The sequence below is a fragment of the Natrix helvetica genome, assembly GCF_964273705.1.
Source record: "Natrix helvetica genome assembly, chromosome: 2".
Taxonomy (NCBI): domain Eukaryota; kingdom Metazoa; phylum Chordata; class Lepidosauria; order Squamata; family Natricidae; genus Natrix; species Natrix helvetica.
The window spans coordinates 27,133,674-27,158,672 of record NC_138552.1 but is presented as its reverse complement, the minus strand read 5'-3'; the positions used below and the strand labels follow the sequence as shown (position 1 = coordinate 27,158,672).

Below are 24,999 nucleotides of genomic sequence, written 5' to 3'. Positions count from 1 at the left end.
AACAATTGTGTTGTTGTTTTTTTTGTCATCAAAATCCTGGCAAACTATCAGAGTTTAGTGGCCACAAAAAGGCATTTGGGAGCCACAATTGGTCTCAGATCTGTAAGCTGTCATTCCTTAGCTTGGTGAGACTCCAATCATTTTGTCTGATTGGTTTCCAAGCCCTAGCGAGCATTTGAATTCTGCAAATCTTTATCTGTATTCTTTTTGCAGTTTTAGCATTATTGACAGCTTTTGTAATAGAGCATCAGAGAGCTTCTATATTTAGCAGAAGCTAAAGAGGCTGTTTCAGAAAAGTTCACTTAGTACTAAAAGGTTTATTAGCAATGTCTTCTGGGCCAGAGTAGACACTTTGGAATTTTGAGAAATTGACATCACCAAATATATGAAATTCAGAACCGATAAAACCATATGCATAAAACCTTTACTTGTGCTGGAACGCAATTGGGCAACGGCAGTATAGAGATTGTGAAATGTTTGGCTTATGACCTCTATTTTACATGTATAGACAGATATACTTTACAAATCTCATAACAAGATCAATACTTTTTTGTTCTTTCTTAGCATATTTATGTTCTCAGTTCCAAGAATTTTCTCGTTCCTAAATCTTGTTTTGGTACGTTTTTCTTCCCTTTTCAAGGTAAAGCATCATCATAAATAAGTCTTCAGATACATAATGTCATTGTTAATACTGTCACTGCCACCGTACTCCGCAACGTTCAATCTTTTCTACAGTCTCAACAGAATCTGAAAGCTGATGCTCAAGTTCAAAAAATAATTGATAATTATTTTATTTCAGAATGCAAGCGATAGGCAGCCTTCTAGGGTGGTGGGGGTGAAGATTAGATCTACAGATAGTCCTCGACTTACAACAGTTCATTTAGTGACCGTTCAAAGTTACTACGGCACTGAAAAAAGGGACATTATCATTTTTCATTCTTATGACCTTCTTATGACCTTTGTAGCAGTTCCATGTTCATGTGATCAAAATTTAGAAACTTGGCAACTGGTTCATACTTAGGACGGTTGCAGTGTCCGGGGTGTGTGTGTGTCATGTGATCACCTGTTACAACCTTTTGACAAGCAAAATCAACGGGGAAGCCAGATTCACGTAACAACCGTGTTATTAACTTATCAGCTGCAGTGAATCACTTAACAACTGGCAAGAAAGGTCGTAAAATGGGGCAAACCCACTTAACAAATGTTTCACTTAGCAACAGAAATCTTGGGCTCAATTGTGGTCTGCCTGTACTTTTAAAAAAAAACTTTGTTGAACCATATGAATTGAAATGTTTTCATCAGGCTAAAAGAGCCTAAAGGGGAAAATGTATGATGACTTGTGGAGGGGAGTGGTTTAGGTGGTGTGTCCATTTTTAGTACTGTATTCGAGGGACTCAGTTGGCAGCAGCTAGCTATCTTTGGTCTACAACTCCCCCCCCCCCCCCAATCCTAAGCAGGGTTGAATTTGTATGGAGACTAGGGGGTGGGGAGGGTAAATAGGCAAGTCAGAATAGCATCCCAGGCAAGGCACTTCAACATTACCAAGAAAACTACATGAATATCTCCATAAAATCACAAGGATTTGAGCCTCATTTTGAGGCTTTGTCTTTATCCCTTAAGCTCTAAAGTGATCCCCACCCCCTCATTTAAAAATGCAGTGCAGTGCCCCACATTCAGTTGTTTTGGTGCAGCAATCTCACCTTATGTTGTGGATTTCCTGAACAAAAGACTGCCCTCATTACTTGAACAAAGATTCTTGATGATACATGTTCGTACAAAAAAACCCTCTGTTATATGTTCATTTTTTACTTGTAATGGCCAGACTGATGGTTGTTATAAAGAAATAAAAGGAGAATAAGAGCGGCCTTCCCTTACCTCTCAGCATACCAAAGGACGGCCTCAAAAACATAATTGGGTCTCAGGGCTGGTATCATTGTAACCAGTGGTGGGATTCAAATAATTTAACAACCGGTTCTCTGCCCTAGGGAACCAGCTGGGCAGATGTGGCTCGGTGGTCATGTGACTGGGTGGGCGTGGCCAACTCATACTCACATCAATGGGCGCTTCGCCTTAGCTGTTACAATAATAAGGGTTAACAGGAGAGGCAGTTTCTGTATGCAGGGCAATAAAATTAGGCTAGAAACACCAGAATGTTTCCTTCCTGCCTTCCTTATAGGATTAGCCCTGTAAAGTGGAAAAAAACCAAATGAGATTTCTTCCAACAACCGGCTCTCTGAACTGCTTAGAAATGTAACAACCGGTTCTCCCAAATAGGTGCAAAACTGGCTGAATCCCACCACTGATTGTAACCTATTTAACCCAGTTTACAAGTTTGCCTTCTCATGAATAGGACTAAAACTTGGGAAGTTGGCGCACATACGAGTTGTAAATTGGGCTGCTTGAAAACATTGTCATGAGCTAAGTATGAAATGTGCAGGGGAAATATTTATTTGACTCGAACACCGCCTGATTCCTATTGACTCTGGGCAGCTCACAAAATGAAAACAATGTGCAATCCAGATAAAAAAAAAACAATAGAGCAAGATGGCGAATCCGGCCAACAGCAACATGCATAGTGACTCCGACCAGTCCAGCCTAAAGCCTGGGAAAACAGCCAGGTCTTTCAGATTTCTGGAATGCTATCAGGAACCTCATTCCAGTGGACAGGCACTGTGACAGAGAAGCCGTGCTTATGGGGGCTACGTAGGGTTTTATAGATCATAATCAGCATTTTGAATCACACCCAGAAGCAAAGTGGCAACCCAGCTTACAAAACAGAGGTCTTGCACAGACATATTGAGGAATACCTGTTACTGCGTTCACTGCTCCATTCTGGATGAGTTGAAGCTTCTGAGTGGTCTTCAAGGGCAGCCCCATGCGTACTATGTTGTAGTAGTTGAACCACGAGATGGTTATGGCATAAGTGTCGGTCTGAATGATCTCCTGATCTAAGACATGTTGTAACTGGTGCACCAGATGAAGCTCTCTATTCCTGGCCACAAATGCTTCCTAACAAATGCTTCCTACTCAAGAGCAAGAATTGGGACCAAATACTTTATTTATATAATGTTGATAAACTATTTGTATCATGAAGTTAACAATAACTTAATTTGCCTTTTAGCATCATTTTATGGTGAAAGCTACATACAATTAAAGGTCATTGAAACACTGTCTGAAATATCATTGAAGTTACGTTTTCAGACAAGTAGACCTGATGGATTGCTTTTTCTTGCTCCTGGAAAGGAGGATTATTTTTTGGTGGAATTAAATTCTGGAAATATACAGGTAAGATTATAAAATTTGCATCGGTAATTTATGCTAGATCTGATCCTTCTCCCACTCTCTTTTTAACAGCTAAATGCATTTATGGTTCATGCAAGCCTCATTTTGCTTATGTTATCCCCATAAACCAGGGGATGACAGCATTGCCCTGCTGCTATGTGCAAATGACCCTGTATTTCTTCTCAGAACACTAATAGGTCTTAAAAGAGCTCTGAGAACCTTAGTCCAATACTGCAACAGTGATCATCAGAAAACCAAGATTACGGTTTTTGTCAAAAAAAAACACCACGAAGCTTCATTTATGGAGCATTAATGGCCATAGAATAGAACAAATGACTTTATGTATTTAAGACTAATCATGCATTCCACTAAGATCTGCCAATGCTATCTTCAAATTTTTCAGATTTAAGGGAGGGTATTATGTACAAGCTGGGCTTCAGTGCTTTCAGACTAAACAGTTAACAATAGCAATAGCACTTGGACTAATATGCTGCTTCACAGTACTTTACAGGTCTCACAGCATATTGCCCCTAACAATCGGTCTTCATTTTACCGACTTTGGAAGGATGGAAGGCTGTGACTCATTTATGGAGCATCATTAATGGCCATAGAATAGAACAAATGACTTCATGTATTTAAGGTTGACTACCTTGAGCTGGTGAGACTCGAACTGCCGAACTGCTGGCAGCTGGCAATCAGCAGAAATAACATGCAGTACTGCATTCTAAACACTGCACCACCTCGGTTTGTAGCCCACCATTTCTGTTGGGCTCTGGTTGACTCACCAGTTTCTTGTTTCACTTGGAGACGGTACAATCTAATTCATTAGAGCAGCTCTCCAGATATCTTGCTGTGTCTCAAATACATATCTAAGCCTGGAGACAGGTATGATAGAAGTTGAGTCAAGAGCAACAAAGATTATTAGGGGACTGGAGACTAAAACATGAAGAACGGTTGCAGGAACAGGGTATGTTTAGCTTAAGAGAAAGAAGAACTAGGGGAGACATGATAACATTGTTCAAATATCTCAGGGGTTGCCACAAAGAAGAGTGAGTCAAACTATTTTCCAAGACACCTGAGGGTAGAGCAAGAAGCAATGGGTGGAAACTAATCAAGGAGAGAAGCAACTTAGAACTGAGGAGAAACTTCCTGACAGTTAGAACAATTAATCAGTGGAACAGAAGTTGCCTCCAGAAGTTGTGAATGCCCCAACATTGGAAGTCTTTAAGAAGACGTTGGATAGCCATTTGTCTGAAACGGTATAGGGTTTCCTGTCTAGGCAGGGGGTTGGACTAGAAGACCTCCAAGGTCCCTTCCAACTCTACTATTGTATTGTATTTAAGAGTGTGCCTTGCTTCTTATAAACCTTTGGTTGAAGCTTAAATTCTGACTTCAAAGAATAGCACTGTTAGTTCTTCAGAATAATTTTCCATCCATAGATCAAGGCTGTTGAATCTAATTTTTTTAAAATCTAGGCTACTCTCCCTCTTCAGGTCTTAAGATGGAATATGATCAGGCGAAACAAATCTGGAAGCAAAAGATAAAGAATAGGGAGCAGCAAGCACATCTAGGAAAGTCTTCTTGTACCAGTACACTTCAAATATATTGGCAATGCTGCTAACTAGCAACACCCAGCTTTCCCTCTTGCCCAATGTCATGCTTTGCCCTCTGCGGTATTGGATGGTAAATATAAAAAAGTATCATTGCCTGAAAGGGTCTGCCTTGTAATTCCAGAGAGATGGAAACTACAGAACATGTTCTTCTTCAGCGCTGCTTTTATGGAAACATTTGAATCAGATTCATCCTACCTTTGATTAGTTGATACCCTCGATTGCCCAGACTTGGCCCATGCCCAGGTGCTGCTTATGAACTGCCTTTTTTTTTTACAGTGCACATAGTTAGGTTTTGTGCAGTGGCCAAAAGACCTATCAGGCCCCCATAAGTCAATTTTTCACAGTGTTTTCTATTTAACTGTAATTCAATTAAATTTTAGATATCACTTTGTTGTAATTTTAGATGTTACCACATTAATATAATTTTAATGTTCGTATTATAATTTAGTGTGGCTGCATTAGTTAGGTCTAACTAACTAATGATTAGATACATGCTCCATTTTGGTTTTGAACAAACTAAAATCACACCTGAACTAAGTTGTTGTTGTATAGATTGCCTACTTGGATTATATATGATTATGGATCTGATTATTTTGTTTACTGCCTATTTGGTTTATTATTTGAGGTTTACTTTGATGTATCAAACCTACTATAATGGTTTAGTATTATGAATGAATAAAAAAAGTGTGACTTATTCAAGAAGCCATGGTCCTAGCTTTTTTTGAATTAGCATTATACCACTTTTTTTGAGTTTGGGTGAAATGGAAAATAATAGTTTATTCTCCATTCAGAATTATATTTTACATTTTCTCCATTCCTCAACAATTTGATTGAAGAAATGTGTATGCAATTATTTTGAATAGTTTTGAACATATTCTCATTGTTTTCTTTAGATGATTCAAACTCAGTCCTCTTTTACAGGTGAGGATCAACTTTCGCACAAATGAACAGATCCTTCGTTCCCAGTTGCACTCACAACTTGATGATTTAGAGTGGCATCTTCTTGAAATTCATCACGAAAGAGAAAATATTACTCTAGTGATTGATAAAAATTATCAGACTAGTGCAATCGTGCCAGATTTCCTAGTATCTGAACTAAACATTGAATATGGTCTCTATATTGGTGGGAGAGGTACCCTTGATGCCCACTATCTTAACAGTACACCGATTAATTTCCGAGGATGTATTAATGATGTGATATTTAACAACCATGATATCTTAACCTCCCTGAAATCATCTGCAAGAAATAAAAACATTCACGAAGTATCACTGAGCTGTAGCAATGAATTTTTTGCAGGGGAAGAAGAACCCGTAAGTTTTTTTAGTTCCAAATCTTATGTTTCATTTCCTCTTTGGAATGTCCATGAAGGAGGCGTCTTGGAGTATTCAGTGCAAACTACAGCTCCGAGGGGATTGCTGATCTACAGTTCTGGTCCCATAGGGGACTTTGTTGCAATGGAAATTGAAAATGGTCTCATTAAAGTTCACATTAGAATGGGTAAAAATAGACTTGAACTTTCTTCTCTTAGCCCTGTCAATGATAACCAGTGGCATGTTATCAGACTAAAATTTTCCATAAAATATGTCGAACTCACTCTAGAAAAGAAAACTGTGAAAACTCCATTGCCTTCTCATAGTAGGCTTCCTGTTCTTAAAGGGGCCTTGCATGTCGGTGGAATAAATGATGCACTCCGTGCAGAAGTGCTAAAATATGGATTAGCTTCGGTTTCTGGAAGATACGGAGAAGGTGGATCTTTCAGAGGCTGCTTGAAAGATTTGATAATTGGTTCTGAAAAATATTCCTTGAAAAATGTTCTAGTGACTAAGGATATTTCAGTAGGATGCACAACACCTAATTTTGCACCAGAAAAGCAAGCTGTGGGAATAGCCCCTTCCATTTCTGTTGCTGGTACTGTCGCTCCTAAACTGCTTAGGAAAGAAAGTCATGACCATTTTTTGTTTGTCGACGACTTGATTGTGCCAGAAGGTGGGCAAGCATTTCTTGGATCAAAGCACATTAAAGTCAACGTGGACTTCAAAACGCTGGGGATTCGTCAGTCGCAAATTCTTTTTAGAATTAAACGTCCCCCTTCTTATGGCCAGTTGAGGTTGAATGTTGTGTCAAAGCCAGAAGACTTTACATTTAGTATGCTGGATTTGTGGCAAGGCAAAGTTGTATACATTCACGATGGTTCTGAAGAAAGCTATGATTATTTCACTTTTTCTGTTTCGACAAGCAGTAAAAGGAAGATGCCTCTGTATCTCCAAGGAAATGATGAATATATGTTTACTATTACAGTAAAACCAATAAATGATGCTCCAGAACTCATATTTCCAAATGGAAACTTACTTCTTCTCTTAGAACATTCCAAGAAATGCCTGAGCATAGATTCAGTAAATATTGTGGACAATGACACAAGTGCTGCAGATCTTAGTATTACAGTCCTGGGAAATTCAAATGCAGATGCAGGTTTTCTAGAAAATTCCAAGACTCCTGGAGAAACAATTACTACCTTTTCCTATGAAGATTTACAAGATGGTAATGTTTTTTTTGTCCATTCTGGAGTTCAGAATTCCAGGATTGTTCTGCGAGCAAGTGATGGGGAGAAAGTTAGCAACACAGTTGTGTTGCGTGTCATGGCTGTACCCCTGGATTATAAATTAGTCAGCAACACGGGAGTTGATGTAGTACAAGGCGCCCCAGTGTTAATAACACTCAGCCATTTGGCTACAGAAATAAATGCTTTTCAACAAGAGCTGGACATAAGATATGAAATCACAGAAGAACCCTTTTTTGGAGAAATTCAGAGGAGACATACTGGTCGAGAATGGAAAAAAACAAATTCTTTTTCTCAACGATCCATTGAACGTGGTCGTGTGAGGTATCGTTCTACCTTCAAAGCAATTCAGCAAGATCATGTCCACGAACATTTTAAGTTTAAAATTATCATTGGTAGCAATATAAGCCAAGAGTTTTTGTTTGCTATTAGAGTAAAATGGCTGACTTATAATTTTCTGAAATATGCAACATTAGTTATTGATAAATCAGATAGAGAGTATCTTAATTCTAATAACCTTCTTGTGATCATACCACAGATAGACCTGTCAGAAAATGAAATCCTTTACAAGCTGCAATCCTTGCCTGAGAAAGGAAGAATTCTCCTTGATAATGTCCCACTGCAAATAAATTCCAGCTTCAGCCAACAGAATATTTCTGATTGTAGAGTAGAGTATCAATTATATAGGAAGTCCCACGAAGAAAGCCTGGACTCATTTCAATTCTTCATTAGTACCCAGTATGTGGTATCAAATATCTATGATTTCAAAATTAAGATCAAAACAAACCCACAAAACATTATTTTGATAAACAATGGTCTTACTGTTACTGAAGGTGAAGGATCACTGATAACAAAATCAGAATTGTTTGTGCAGACCTTCATTAATACAACTTTTGAGTATAAGGTTACAAAGAGTCCTCAACATGGGAAATTAGTGCTTATTAATTTTTCTGATTCCCCAGAAAGTAACAACAACATTAGCAGTTTCACTAATCAGGATATATATGGAGAACGTCTTATGTATATACATGATGACTCAGAGACACAATGCGATGAAATTCATATCACTGCAACTGCCATAAAATTTGGAGAAGAGGATTTAGAAACAGAGTTCCCATTACCAGTAGGGATCAAATTTAATATTTCTATCCACCTGAAAAATGATGAAAAACCAGTACGAGTAGTGGATAAAGTATTCCACGTTGTTAAGAATGGAAGGAAACTCTTGACTTTGGATGATCTCTGCTATCATGATCCTGATACAGATTTTAATGATAACCAGTTGTTATACACCAGGCGTGGCATTCCTAATGGAGACTTGGTTCTTGTCAATGAAACATCATATAGACTGTATCAGTTCAAGCAAGAGGACCTTATACACAAGCAAGTCCTCTTTGTTCATCGAGGTGCAACTTACGGTCGTTTTGTGCTATTTGTAACTGATGGAAAACATTATACGTCATCTTTGCTAGAAGTAAGTGCTTCTGAACCATATGTACTTCTAGCAAACAATACAGGATTATTGATCCAAAAAGGAAAAGAAGCAGTGATTACCACCACTAACTTGAGCGCTACCACAAATCAAGATATCAGAAGTGATCATGAAATTAGATTTGAGATATTTTCCTCCCCAAAGTACGGACAAATTGTCGTTAATAATTTAGCAGTGACTACTTTTACTCAGCATGATCTCAAAATGGGACATTTGACTTATAGACATGATGATAGCAATAATTTGATTGACACATTGAACTTCACTGTTTATGCTAAAAGTCTCCCCTTGGATGCTGAAATGAATATTCAGATATATTTGGAAAGTCATCAGCGTCCACCAGTGGTCCTACATAACCACAGACTTTTGGTTGAAGAAGGGAAACATGTTCAAATCAATAATGGAAAATTGCTGGTAAGATGAAGTTATCTAGTAACTTATAGCAAATGTTTTAAATATTTTTTTGTATTGTGTTTCCTTGATTTCCGTAAAACATTTCAGTAAATTTCTTCATTTGAGCCTTCCAACTCTGAACACTGGAAGAGCATCTGTGTGTTTTGTTTTCCTTAACTTTCTTAATGAATATGTTTTACTTTACAGAAATTATATTGCTTAATGTACCGTTTATTATTTGCTTTATTGCTGATTTTATTGAAAGCTATTTTTGATATTCTTCAATCTAAGGAGCAGTGTATATAAATATATTTATATGTTTGATTAATAATATTCAAGTCATTAAGATGTGTCTGTTTATGATCAAACAATCAGGCAGAAAACAATGCTTTAATCAAGCGACTGCCAATGAGGAAATAAGCAGCAAACTCCATACTCGCTTGCACTGATCACATTACCTAGTTGGATAATGAAATATTCGTAAGCAAATACAGAAAGCACCAAGAACTCTTTAACTTTTTTTTAAAAAAAAACCTTATTTAATAGTAAACGTTTTGAGCATATCCCATCTCAAAATGACAAACCATGCTGCCAATTTTTGGTAGTGGTGTCACAGAACACAAGGTGGGACATTCAAAAGAGACACATAGACAGACAGACAGAGAGATTGAAAGAGTTTGGAGGCCATCTATAACTGTAGGGACATAGCTAAACCATCATAATGTTCAATGCTGTTGTTATTAAAGATTAAATATAAAAAGCTGTATTTAGAAAAACAGCGCTTATCTTTATGTTCTTAATGACTTGGTCTTATATTTTTTTAAAGGCCGTGCATGAAAACAGCTTGCCATCAGAGATAGAATTCAAAGTAAGATCACCTCCAGTCTATGGCTATCTTTGGAAGTTTATATCAAAAGAAAACTACCTTGGAGCAGAAGAAAATCCAGTTTTGTCTTTTTTTTCTCAACAAGACATCAATGATGGCATTATCCAGTACATACAGACCATCTCCAACCAACTCCAAGACCACTTTTCCTTGGATGTGACTAATGGTATCCAGACAGTCAGTGGAATAGAAGTGACTGTGGACATCATTCCAAAGCTGATCCCACTAGAAGTACACAACTTCACAGTTGCTGAAGGGGGTTCAAAAGTCCTTGAAGAAGATATTCTAAAAATATCTAATAGCCACTTTGCAGAAGTTAATTGTGACTTCAGTCTAGTTGAGCCACCAATATATGGACGAATTGCAAACTCTCATTTTTTTGAAATGACATTGACTAAATTTACCAGAAAACAGGTAAAATTATTTGAAATACATTTCTGGCTTTAAGTTTATAATTAGATTTTGAAATCATATATCAAAGAACAATTAAAACTTCTTGAGCTTTCCTATTTTTGGACTTTAGACTTCAAGAACCTTCCTATTTTTAGAAAACTGTACAGTCCCCACTATTGTATATAACGGTGGCTAACCTTTTTGGCACAGAGTGCCGAAACAGGAGCATGCGTGTGTGCCAGAGCACCAAAACCGGAGGAGAGCAGCTGGCTGTGTGTGCATGCACGCCAGACCAGCTGCTCTCTTCCAGGTTCCGTTGTGTGCATGTGCGCTGGCCAACTGGTCTTCGGGCATGCACATGATGGAACCCGAAAGAAAGCATCTAGCCACGCGCATATGCATGCCATTGCTAGCTGCACTTCAGGGTTCCGTCATGCGCATGTGCGCTGGTTAGCTGGCCGGTGCGCATGCACATGACAGAACCCAGAAGAGAGTGACTGGCTGCAAGTGCATGCATGATGGACCAGACAGTGTGTGTGCCCATAGAGAGCTCTGCGTGCTACCTCTGGTTCACCATCATGAGTATATAATATAGCAAGTAATAGCAAGAGAAAAATAACGTGCTTAGATTAAGTAACCCTAGTTCAACAACTGGAGTGATTACATGATTATGGTTTAATTTTTAAAGTGGATGCATTTTACATTTTGTGACTTTCCTGTTTTAGGTAGAACAAGGTTTGATCTTCTATGTTCATGATGACAGTGAACAGCTGCTTGACAATTTTACCATTGTTGCAAACTGCACACAACTATGGAAGCAAAGCTTGCCTCAGATCATATTTGTGACTATTAAAGCAGTAAATGATGAAGCTCCCTTCATAAAGAGAAACATAGCACTCCGGGTATGTCCTGAGAAATTCAAGTTCTAAATGTTTAACTGGTTATACATATACATGATGGTCTTCTGTTTGTAACAGGTGAAGTGCAAATAGAAAAGCAAAGGTAATTAATTACTAGAAGTATCATATATATTTATATGAATTACATTACTAGAAGTATCATATATATTTATATGAAAAATAGCGCTTGTCTCTGTGTTATCTGCCCTATATAAATAGCCATTGAATATCTAGAACAGTGGGTCTCAACCTTCCTAATGCCGCGACCCTTTAATGCAGTTCCTCATGTCGTGATGACCCCCAACCATAAAATTATTTTATGTTTTCCATATTTTTTCAAAAATATGTATTTTTCGATGGCCTTAGACGACCCCTGTGAAAGGGGTCCCAACCCACAGGTTGAGAACCAGTGATCTAGAACAACAGTTCTCAAACAGTTTGATCTCAGGACTTCTTTACATTCTTAAAAATGATTGATGGGTTCCAAAGTCCTGGAAGAAGATAGTCTAAAAATTTCTAATAAGAGGAGTTAGTTGCAACTATAGTTGAGCCACCGTAATATGAGTAAATTGCAAACTGTTATTTTCTTGGAGTGGCATTGACTAAATTTATCAGAAAACAAGTTAAGTTACTTTCAATGCATAGAACTTTGTTTTACATCTATCAATATTAACTATATTGGGAATGGAGACTTGAGAAATTTTAAAATATTTGAGTTTGTAGACTCCTTGAAAGGTACTCAGGGAGTCTGAAGAATCCACAGATCACATTTTGAGAATTGCTGTTCTAGGGTGTATTTTCCCCCATTCGGTTATGCCCAAATCTCAGAGGCCACCTGGAGAAATCCCTGCAGTTTTCTTGGCAAGTTTTTTCAGAAGTGGTTTTGTCATTGCCTCCTTCCTAGGGTGGAGAGAATGTGACTGGTCAAAGGTCACTCAGATGGATTTGTGTCTAAGATAGACTAGACCAGGGGTGTCCAAACTTGGCAACTTTAAGACTTGTGGACTTCAACTCTCAGAATTCCCCAGCCAGCTCTGCTGGCTGGGGAATTCTGGGAGTTGAAGTCCACAAGTCTTAAAGTTGCCAAGTTTGGACACCCCTGGACTAGACAGTATCTTGTTTTCTAGCCTGATGCCACTACACCAAATTGGCTCTCTCAAAAGGTTAAACCAATGTTTAAAACATCTGGACAGTTTTCATTTTTACTACTGTTGAATTTAAAAGAAATCCAGGGGACAGCAAAAAAGGCAAGGCAGACCGTAATGCATTTTCATTGTGTCCTTGATTTATTTTTAATGATCACATCCCAACTCTGCACTGTTATTGCTAGATATAGTTGCTCTTGTTTAAAACAAATTAATAACAGGATTAAATGATGAGAAATTATTAATATGAACAAGTATGTTGCAAAGTGGCAGAATTGTCTCTCCATTTCTACACTGGAATGTTTCAAAGTGGATTTTTCACGTAATGTGTATCTGGAAGCATTGCATCCCTTTATTATATTCAAGAATTGCCCCTTGATTGGTAGTTCAATCAATTAATTCATAGAATCATAGGGCTGAAAAAGACCTTGGAGGTCCTCTTATCCAACCTCCTGCCTAAGGCAGGAGATCCTATTGCATCCTGAACAAATGATTGTCCAATCTTTTCTTGAAGATCTCCAGCATTGGAGTGTTCATTACCTGTCTTAAAAAAAACCGACCAGGTGCATACAATTTTGAGCAGGGGTGGGTTCCTGCTGTCATTATTACTACCGGTTCGGGGCTCAAAATTTTTTTTGAGTGTGCATACTGGCTTCACTCACATACATGACCGATGCACATTTGCACCCAAAAATGCGCCTAAAAAGGTCTGTGTATATGCACATTAAAAAAAAAGTCATTTTTTTCAATGAAGATTGTTCTGCATATGTGCAGAACAGAAAATCAAGATGGCGGCCTTGAGGATAGAAATGGTTCAGACGCACGTATGGCTGAGTAACTACCTACTCGGCCGAACTGGTCCGAACCGGTAGGAACCCATCTCTGATTTGGAGCCTATTTGGAACTTTCCAACATTTGCAAATAAGTGCAATCAAATAGTCTCCTTGAATGAGTTCTGATTGAGAAGGTACAAATGGGATGGGAGCAGATTTCCATATTGCTATGCTGTCTCCACATTACCTATACATAAACCTCAGTAACTAAAATTGTATACCAATTATTAAAGTAAACGTTCTTCTCCCCCTCCCCTTTTTAAATTTAAATTAAAGTCCTTAGCATTACTTTCTTCATTCTTTTTTCCACTGCTCTCTTTTCCTCCTGATTGTCATAGGAGTAATCCATTGTGTATAGGTTTCCTCTGGAATTCTTTCCAAATTGTACCGACTGCTTTCTGATAGCTTGAATTATCTATGCCTCAGCCAAACCCCATTATCCTTGTCCAGACTAATTATTAATCTATTAGTTGGGATTAATAGAGGACAATATTAACAGTTATTAAATTCATTTTCATGGTTACAGGATTAACTAGTCCATTGGCGTGTGAAACAAATTATTATTGAATTTTAAAAAAAATATTTATTTACCTGATGGGTAGGTATTTTGAAGTCACTTTAAAAAAAATATCCTTAGTCATTAAATTGTTAAGCAGATAACTATGCAATGTCGTTAATCATAGATATACTAACTTTGGTTATCTTTTATTTTCTTAGTAAAGACCCTCCTTTATCCCAAATTTAAAAAATGAGCAAAAGTAGTTGGATGGCAAGATTTTTAGCGCAAGTACTGCAGTGCAACCATAAGGGGGAGATCCGTTTTCAATTTTATGGAAGTTTCCCCATTTATCAGAAACATTATTAAGCACTGTGTTCACTTTAGTAATGAAGATCAGAGTGCAATCCCTAGAAACATGCATAAAAGGAAAAAAAATCTTAGCTGTGGATTTGCTAATATTAACATTTCAAAATGAAAGTATGAAATGGAAAAGCTAAATAAAAAATGCATACCTCTGGGCCAAATATTCTCAAATCTTATCAAGAAAAATCCTGTAATAATAGAGAACATGCGAGACAAAACTAGGATAAATGAAAATAAAATGTGTTCTTAAACAGATAATACATTATAAAGATAGGATAGCATACAATGTGAATATTTTCAGTATTTCAGTGATGCTAAATCATTTTTTTCTTTTCCAAGCTGCTTCCTGAGATCTTCTGTTGGCAAAGTAAGCTCTGTTTTTATTTTGGAAGGATTCAGTATATAAAGTTTTCTTGTGCACACTAATATTTTTTTTCACTTTTATTTGATTCTCAGTTTCTGAAGATGGTATTATTATTTTTTCCCCAATCCAATTTTAATCTCGTTAATGCACTGAAGGAACATACACAGGTAGTCAATTGAGTCCAAAATTTATGTTGCTAAGTGAGATAGTTGTTAAGTGAATTTTACCCCATACTTTGACCTTTCTTGGCATATTTGTTAAGTAAATCACTGCAGTCGTTATGTTAGTATACAGGTTGGCTTCCCCTTCAACTTTCCTTGTCAGACAGTCGTAAAATGTGATAATACAATACAATAGCAGAGTTGGAAGGGACCTTGGAGGTCTTCTAGCCCAACCCCCTGTCTAGGCAGGAGACCCTATACCGTTTCAGACAAATGGCTATCCAACATCTTCTTAAAGCCTTCCAGTGTTGGGGCATTCACAACTTCTGGAGGCAAGCTGTTCCACTGATTAATTGTTCTGTCAGGAAATTTCTCCTCAGTTCTAAGTTGATTATCTCCTTGATTAGTTTCCACCCATTGCTTCTTGTTCTGCCCTCAGGTGCCTTGGAGAATAGCTTGACTCCCTCTTCTTTGTGGCAACCCCTGAGATATTGGAACACTGCTATCATGTCTCCCCTAATCCTTCTTTCTATTAAACTAGACATACCCAGTTCCTGCAACTGTTCTTTATATGTTTTAGTCTCCAGTCCCCTAATCATCTTTGTTGCTCTTCTCTGCACTCTTTCTAGAGTCTCCACATCTTTTCTACATCGTGGCGACCATAACTGAATGCAGTATTCCAAGTGTGGCCTTACCAAGGCATTATAAAGTGACATTAGCACTCCACGTGATCTTGATTCTATCCCTCTGTTGATGCAGTCTAGAACTGTGTTGGCTTTTTTGGCAGCTACTGCACACTGCTGGCTCATATTTAAATGGTTGTCCACTAGGACTCCAAGATCCCTTTCACAGTTACTACTGTTGAGCAAGGTACCACCTATACTGTACCTGTGCATTTCCTTTTTCTTGCCTAAATGTAGAACCTTATTCTTTTCACCATGATCATATGGTCCTGGGACACTGCAACTGTTATAAATATGAGATCAGATGCCAAGCACCTGAATTTTGATCACATGACCTTTGAGATGCTGCAACTTTTGTAAGTGTGAGAAACTGTCATAAGTCACTCTTTTCAGTGATGTTGTAACTTCAAATGGTTGCTAAATGAACGGTTGTAAGTCGAGGACTACCTGTATGTGATATTGCAGTAATTCATAAATGAGCACAGCTGTATAACTTGTGCTTATTTTGAAAGATTCAGGCAATACTCTAAGCTCTAAACTTAACTGAAGTTCAGTGCTGGAGGAATATCCTTTACCTCACCATCATTTTCAGAAAGTTTACGGCCTGGGCTGGAATGGAGTTAGTCATTACAATAGGGGTTTGGTCATCTCAGATCTTGATTTCAGAGGGACCAAAGCATAACTCATTTCTTCTGGAAGCAGCCTTCCACGAGGATGAGATGGAAAATGCAGCATTCTCACATTATGACAAATTTTCCCCTTAAATCATTGTTGAATGTTGTGGGATGGATTGCACAGATATAATTATTTTGGTTTATAATTTAACTCTGTTTTAAACATGTATATGTCATTTTTCCCCATGACTCTTCGAAAAACTTAAATTAGATTTTAAATGGATTTCCATCTCTTTGTGTTTGCAGCCTGCTTTCAGTTTCTGGGTACAGTACTGTCTAATGCTGAGTAAGATGCTCTTAAGGGATCAAATGTAGCCACTGAAAAGTCTTTCGGAAAGTCAACATCCTGTAACATGTGACTTAAAGAAAAAAATATTCAATAAGAAAATAACATTTATGAAGCGTCATTTTCCATACCTGCATTGCATGAAACATTTTTGCAGTTTCAAATTTGTCATAATTTAATGGCAAGGAAATGATAAAAACCCTAACACATGAGTCATCTTTCTAAAGAACAATCATATGTAGAATCCATAGTGTTGACACATAGCTCTCGCTAGGTTACCTCTCCCTTCACATCTGTCTGTGTAACCACAGAGCAGGCAAACTACGATTTGCAGCCTACAGGACCTTGATTCGATACTTTCAGTGGTTCTTACGATCATGGTAATTGGCAATAAGTTATTTTTCTGCAGTGTGCTTCATTCATTCCATGCTACAAGGTATGTTCTCATTCAGAAAAAATGCAAACAGAACCTCTAAAAAGGAAAAAAAAATATTTTCTGCTTCAGTTAGTAATCTCATTCTGACCCATCTCCATCTTAGACAGCCATTTTAAAAGCATTTTTGGTTAAAACGTGTTGTTAAATGATTTATGATAGAGCCAACAAACCACTAAGATAGACTTAGAGTACTTCCTTCCCTCCTATGTTTTCTATTAATAATCAGATTATACTGTAATAGCCTTTTGTTGATTAATTGTACATACATACATGCATGGATAGATACCCATCACATTATCACCTTTTGGGGGCATACAACATGGTGTGAGGGAAGCGAGAAAAAGTCTAAGAAATTAAAGCCAGGAAATAAGAAAAGAAAAGGAAACATAGTTAAATCTAATTTACACCAAAGCCTTTCACTATATCTTTTCTATGCTTGCAAATCACCCTTTTCCCACCATATTAATATATTGCCTTTTGTTATTTAAAATTCTGGCAGTTTCATTTTAGAGGGACTATTCCTAGGAATTCCTATTCCTAGGAATAACCATCAGGTCCTTCTAACTTTCTAACTATGTGTTTTCTAGGCTTCCCCTTGACATACTTACTGATTTTGATTTTGATTTTATTTCTATAGTTGACCATCTCAGCAAACAACTCTGGCTCACAACTCACAATTCAAAATGTGGTGAATTTTGGATGCAAAATTCATGTTTTGCATCCAGTCCTTGTTCATGTTTGTATTCAGTCTACATTCATTCAACACTCACTCATTCATGACCTTGCCTTTTCACGTTTTACCACATGCACTTCTTAAGTACCCTGTTTGCAATGCAATATTCTTTTATGTTTTTCCTGATATACCAATCTCTCACTGTCAAAGTAGACAGAAGTATACTCTTTACATAACTTTTTTTCTTCTTTTACAAATCTTTGTTTCTCATCCAAAGCCACATACAACTCATCACTTTTCTGTCCGTGTTTACACTTCTTATACCATCTACCGTATATATGTTTCCTCACCTAACAACGTTCAGTATAGTTGCAAAAATTTCACTTTTATTACAATTTAACTCCTTATTTGCATGAACAGGCTCCCCCCATCCCCCCACCCCCATTTTGATCACAATTGTGCCCAACACTTTCTCAGCTGTATTTACAAACTAATCCTCAGTAGCTTCTGCATTCATTCTTACCATCTTTCTGTTCATAGAGTGAAACAGTAATACATTTCTTCCAATTGTCTAGTAGAGCCACCAGATACACATTGAACAAGTCATTTGCCAATGCCCATCTCATGACCAAGGGGGTGATGTGACGGTCATTGCAAGGACTAGATTTAAATCCCATTTTTTGAGGCCATCGTAGCTTTGAGCCATCATTAAATGACAGTTGTAAGTCGAGGACTACCTGTGGATATTTTCTTTTCCTCATTTACAGCTTCATTATGTCACCGAGCATTTTTTTTTACTTTATTCCATATAACTTCCACAACTCCATATCTACTTATTCTGTTGGGAAATAATTCCCCTCCCCCATACATTCCATAGTTGCAGTAATTATTTTTTCATTCTTGTTTTTTGCACTTTGTTTTTGTTTTCCTTCCACATCTTTCTATTCTCCCAAGATCCTTTTAATATTTTTTTTTTGACATCGGGGAAAAATCTGTCCAACATTCAGAATTGTTCATCAAGATTTATTTTATTAATTTTCTCAGTCATTTATCAAAAGCAATCAAATCAAACATGCTTTTAGGTATATTTCCTTACCTTATATGTGTGAATAGATTTAAATATATACCCATACTTTGTATGTGTGAGCAGATTTATGTGTAAACTAAGCTCCTCGGGAATCCAAATAAGCTATGCTGACGATATGAGACTTAGATTTATGCATAAAACATACTGTGTATGGGAAAGAAAAAGAGCTTTTAGCAGTCATCTAAATCTAAATTGGTTCCAGCTGACAAACCAGTGTTTTGCGAATAGAAGAGCATCAGGAAATATAGAAATTTAGATAACTTAATGCATGCTTCTTTAGATCTTATCCAATTGAATTGCCTATGAATTTGTAAATAAATGGTATAAGCATGGGATATAAACATAGGAAGGAAATCTTGCTGAATTGTTCAGGAATTCTGATACAGAGGAATTCTGTTACAGCAAAAACATTAAAGAGACTGGGAAAGTTACGCGTGTGTGTATGTGCGGGCGCTCGTGTGGTGTGCGTGTGTTATCTATCTAAAAGTTGCAATAGGATGTCCAAAATATTATGACTTTTGGGCACTCTTCCAAATTCTTTTAGCCTGGCGTCTGTCTCTCTTTTGAGCTAGGTCAGCAAAAGGCAGCTAAGTGTTGACATCAGTTTAGCCCAGTTATTTCTCCATTTGTTTTAATCATAGATCCATCTGTACTTCAAAGTGCAAGGAAGTACCGACACTATTGAGACAGGTACTGAGACAACAAAGCTATTTCAGTGATCTCAGATATCGTTAATATGTGTATGCTCGCAGGCTATGCAATTCCATGCCGTGTTTCTTTAGATATGAATTCATGCAGGATGTGGTTCGATATTTAGTTGAAGTCTTTTGAAATGAGTTTCAAATGCAACAGCGGGATAGGTAGGTTTCAGTCAGATTTTTTTTTTAAATTACCCACTGATGTACTAATCATAGTCAGATGCAAACTTAACATCAAAGAACAAGGTGCCTCCGAGGCCAGAGACTTATTCTGTGTACTAGAACTGAACTGTGTTCATGAGATTTTCACACAAGGGCCCAGTCATTGTTTGCTCATTTTATTTTAATAATCTAATTTAGTAGGATACTATTGTGGTTATTATAGTAATAAACTCTTGTTGATTAGCTACAGGGCAGATAACTTGTTTCCTCTAAGTTCTGGACATAGTTCCCAATACCTAGAGTCAGCAAGTTGCTTTTACAGACCAAAACATCCAGCAGACCCCATGTTGTGAATCCTAACCTATAGGAAATCCTTAAGAAATATATCAGAAAAGAATCCCTTTCCTTCCCTTCCCTTCCCAACTTTCTTCTTTAACTTGAAATTTGTATTGTTTTTAATTCCTTTGAAAAACTTCTACAATAAAAGTTATTTAAAAAGATATATCAGCAAAGCTCAGCTGCTTTTTCAACCAGCTTTGTGTACAAACTATATATTTAACAACAAAGCCAGAATTTGAGTAACAATTCTTTTTTCTTCTTTTTCTTTAAGGTGTGGGTAGGATCAGTCACTGAAATAACAAAGAATGAACTCTTGGCAGAAGATAAAGATTCTTCTCCAGCAGAATTATTGTATTCTGTTTCTCCTCCCAATAATGGTCACTTGGCACTCAAGTCTTCTCCAAACAAGAGTATCCTTAATTTTACACAAGCTCATATTGAAGAAGGACAAGTGGTGTTCGTCCATAGAGGTATTTTGCACTGTTGATGGAATTTCATGCTAGAGTTAATTATGTTTTTACTTCTGTTAAAAATAGCCTAACGTAGTTTTCGGAGTATAAGACGCACCAGAGTATAACACGCACCAAGGTTTTGAAGAGGCAATTTTTTTAAAAAAAGTAGGTAGGTAGGTAGAAGGAGAGATAGGGAGAGAAAGAGAAAGAAATACAGGAGGGAGGGAGGGAGGGAGAGAGTAGTTTGGTAGGTAGATAAAGGATAGAGAGAGAGAAATACAGTAGATAGGTAGGGAGAGAGACAGAGAGAGAGAGAGTAGGTAGGTTGGTAGGTAGAGGGATAGAGAGAGAGAAATACAATAGATAGGTAGGGAGAGAGAGAGTAGTTAGGTAGGTAGATATGTAGGTAGATAAAGGGAAAGAGAGAGGGAGAGAGAGAGATAAATACAGTAGGTAGTTAGGGAGAGAGTGTGTAGGTATGTAGGTAGAGGGATAGAGAGAGAAAGAGAGAGAGAAATACAGTATATAGGTAGGGAGAGAGAGAGTAGGTAGGTTGGTAGGTAGAGGGATAGAGGGAGAGAAATAGAGAGAGAAATACAATAGATAGGGAGGGGGAGAGAGAGTAGTTTAGTTAGGTAGGTAGATAGGTAGATAAAGGGAAAGAGAGAGAGGGGGGGAGAGAGAGAAATATGGTAGGTAGGTAGGGAGAGTGTAGGTAGGTAGGTAGAGGGATAGAGAGAGAGAAAGAGAGAGAAATAGAGTAGATAGGCAGGGAGAGAGAGAGAGTAGTTAGTAGATAGGTAGGTAGATAAAGGGATAGAGAGAGAAATACAGTAGGTAGGTAGGGAGAGAGAGAGAGTGTGTGTGTAGGTAGGTAGGTAGGTAGAGGGATATATATAGAGAAATAGAGATAGAGAGAAATACAGTACATAGGTAGGTGTTTCTGCTGGCACAGCACTTGATCAATGTAATTCTCATCAATCAGTTAAAGAGCTTTCCAAAAGGAAAAAAAAAGTTTTTGCACTCCACAAACCTCCCCAAAACAGCCCGTTTTTCACGAAAACAGGCCTGGTTCCCCCCCCCCAAAAGCATGAATAGCCTTGGGGGCTTGCAGAGTGCTCCTGGGGGGGCAAAAATGGGCAAAAAAACGGGCCCATTTTTTGTCAAAAAGATCGCATGCATAGCCTTATGGAGGCTTGCTGGGGGCTAGGGGGGGCACAAAACGGCCTGTTTTTTGCTCATTTCTGCCTTCCCCAGGCCCCAGGAGCTCTCTGAAAGCCTCCATAAGGCAATGCACGGCCATCCTGGGTAAGGGGCGGGGCTTCGGAAGGCAAAAAATGCTGTATTCGATGTATAAGACGCACCCAGATTTTCAGCCTCTTTTTTGAAGAAAAAAGATGTGTCTTATACTCCGAAAAATACGGTAGTTAAGAGTCAAACCCAATAGGAGAACCACTTATTTTATACTTCTGGGATCTTTAATAAATCAGCTCCATAGAGATAGAATTGAATGGCATTTGTGATAATTCCATGATTTAGCATATAACATATTAGCTGCAAGGAGAATCCTTTTCTGTTCAGAAAGCAAACTTCATAACACTTAGGCTTTATGAAAGCAGAGTTTAGGTTTGTATTGGACTTAGAGGGGGAGCAGAAACATAAAAGCATATAAATTAAGTTTCCATTGTACACCATTGCTCTTATACGCATGACTGGTTTTATTGTGTGTGTAGATGGGATAGGAAGCAAGCTATTTTAACAGAAATTCATATTCGTTAATCCAGAAAATATTAAATGACTTAATATAGTCTGAATTTTTTACTACATATGTTCCTACCACGCTCAATGAAACAAATAGATAAAAGTCCATACCAGAAACTCAGGAACAAGACTGATAAACACCAAGATAAATATGCATAAGCATTTTTCTTTCTACTAAAATGCAAATGAAATAAAGTAATACCTATATAAGTAAGAGCTATGGCTATATAGAATATATTTTTCCTTGCACAATATTTCCATATGCACATACTCATAGGCATGCAAGGATAGATAGCAATTCCAGGGGAATAATTATGATGAATAAAAAGTGCAAGCAAGTGAACCACAGTTGGCAAATCAAGCCACACTTTCCAACTGGTTTTTTTGACATTATTACTTTTTCATGGGATCTACCATATTTTTCGGAGTATAAGACGCACCGGAGTATAAGATGCACCAAGATTTTGAAGAGGCAAATTTTAAAAAAAGGTTTTGCACTCTGCAGACCTCCTAAAAACGGCCCGTTTTTCGTGGAAATGGGCCCATTTTCTTTTCAAAAAAGGGCATGAATAGCCTTTAGGAGGCTTGTAGAATGCTCCTGGGGTGGGGCAAAAAGGAGCAAAAAATGGCCCATTTTCCGCAAAAACTGGCCTGCTTTTTGTCAAAAAAAGGGCATGCATAGCCTTTAGGAGGCTTGCAGAGTGCTCCTGGGGGCTGGGGGGAGGCAAAATTGAGCAAAAAACGGCCTGTTTTTCGCTAATTTCTGCCCTCCCCAACCCCCAGGAGCACTCTGAAAGCCTCTAAAGGCTATGCACGGCCATTTTAGTGAAGAGGGTTTCAGGAAGCAAAAAATGCTGTATTCAGTGTATAAGAAGTACCCAGATTTTCACCCTCTTTTTTGAGGGAAAAAGATGTGTCTTATACTCCGAAAAATACGGTATCTGGCTCCCTGAAACCTTGTCTGAATGCAAGAAACAAATGCAGTCAAATTCAATTACTGAACCACAATCAACTCAATTACTAATCCCAACAAGCAGCCAGTTGTAGATTTGGCCAAAGCATAAAGGTAAAAGTAAAGGTGCATGGAACACTGTTACCTTCCCACCAAAGGTGGTTCCTATTTTTCTATTTGCATTTTACATACTTTTGAACTGCTAGGTTGGCAAAAGCTGGGACAAGTAATGGGACGCACTCGGTTATGCGGCACTAGGGATTCGAACTGCTGAACTGCCAATCTTTTCCAGTAGAGTGGAGGGAGGGGTCACAGAAGGGTTAACACAGCCTGATTGGTCCATTTGACTGAGAGAAAACTTCTTAACCTTCGCCTTCTCCCGTTGGTTCCCAGTTTCCTCTCAGTCAAGGTCCAAGACACAGGTTTGGTTCCTAGTAAGAGTGTTTTATTGGGTTTTATTAGTCAGTATTAGTGTTGTTGGTACTTTGAATTCGGATTCTTTTGTTTCAAAAAAAATTTTTTGTAGTGGGTCCGCCTTGGAGGGCTGTTGTTCGGCTGCCCTCAGAAGGCTGAGCTAGTCAGTGGGGGGGGCGCTTCCTCCCCCCTCCTAAGGGATCGCTCCGGACTGGTGCCTGGGGTCTCGGGTGTGCCGGGCGACCCTGCGTGCTTTAAACTGTCTTTTTAAAACTTTTCCTGTGAGGCTCGCAGCGCGCTGGGGCTTTTCGGCGCGAAAGCGACTATTCGGCTTCTAATTCAAACCGCTAGCTTCCCGGGCCGGTTACAGCCCACGGCAGCAGCGCGGAGTCGTTTTTTTGGTGTTGGAAGGCTCCTCGTGGCTTAGGAGCCCAGCAGTGATCTGGAGTGTTGTTTGGAAAGGCGAACTTGCAGCTCGCAGGCATTAGCTATTAAGGGCGAGGGAGGCGGCCATTTTTAGGCGCCCTTTTGAAAGCACCGCCCAAAGAAGCCGGTGGCCATTTTGAGTCACGTGTTTGGGGCTTGCAACACGGAGAGGCTTTGAAAAACGTGGCAGTGCTGTTTGCAACTTTGCCGGAGGCCCGGAGCAGGCGATTCTCACCAGCTGAAGGGCCGTTACTATCAAAAACTTCGTTCTGGAACACGTGAGTGGGGATGGCAGATAAAACAGAGTCCCAGCAGGCCGCGCCAGCTCAGGCAGGCGAAGATCAGGCTGAGCCCACTCCCCCAGTTAGGCCTCGGGTTTCTAGGCCTTCAGCTGAGGACAGACCTTCGAGAGCCCTGCAGAGGGATGAGCTCAGGCGATCCAGGGCTATTGAGAAGGTCATTGAAAGAGCTGAGAAGAGACAGGCCAGGGATCCTAGGCCTAGATCCAGATCCCCACGCACGGTGGCTCCCTACCCTCCCCCATCTGTGGCCAGGGGGTTCAGTCCTTCCTCTTCCTCGGCTTCTCCATGCAGATCTGATAGGAGTCAGGAGCGGGGGGCGCCTCGCTCTCCTTCGGCTTCCCTGGGGACTAGAGAAGCAGATAGGGGGGATCCATTGGAAGGTACCTCTGCAGGTCCCGTTAGGGGTAGCAGATCCAGCAGGGCCTATGTGGCACCAGATTATGATTCAGAAGGTGATGAGGAGGATCTAGAAAACCTCCCTGAGAATCTCAAAAGGCTTATTTCTGCAGCCATTTCTAGGGGCATTTCTCAAAGGGACAGGCCCTACCACCACAGTTACTCCCTTTAGTAGGTCCAGATCTAGGGCTTCTTCTCCTTCCCTCATGAGTGAGGTCTCCTCTAGGGGGGAGGCGCGGAGGGATGATTGGGGGTTCTCTGAGGAGGAGGATGCGGCTCCTGAGCCGCCTCGTTCTTCCAACCTTTTCCTCCAGGCCATGTTCAAACCATTACTTAAAAAGGCTAGGAGGACCACCAAGGTGGGCACGGGGGACCCC

General features: G+C 38.9%; 1 protein-coding gene across 2 annotated transcripts in view; it reads left to right on the top strand.

Annotated features, from left to right (window-relative positions):
* The window catches only part of LOC309385800 (chondroitin sulfate proteoglycan 4-like), a 54,494-nt gene that overhangs the window by 9,010 nt on the left and 20,485 nt on the right, over positions 1-24,999 (top strand). For both annotated transcript variants that reach the window (XR_014174287.1, XM_081940524.1), the window contains exons 2-6: positions 3,122-3,285; positions 5,817-9,359; positions 10,165-10,638; positions 11,343-11,519; positions 20,191-20,389. Coding sequence is in view for 1 of the 2 variants with exons in the window: in XM_081940524.1 (XP_081796650.1) it covers positions 3,122-3,285; positions 5,817-9,359; positions 10,165-10,638; positions 11,343-11,519; positions 20,191-20,389 (4,557 nt within the window). In the remaining variant the exon portion in view is untranslated. The remainder of the gene's footprint in view (positions 1-3,121; positions 3,286-5,816; positions 9,360-10,164; positions 10,639-11,342; positions 11,520-20,190; positions 20,390-24,999) is intronic.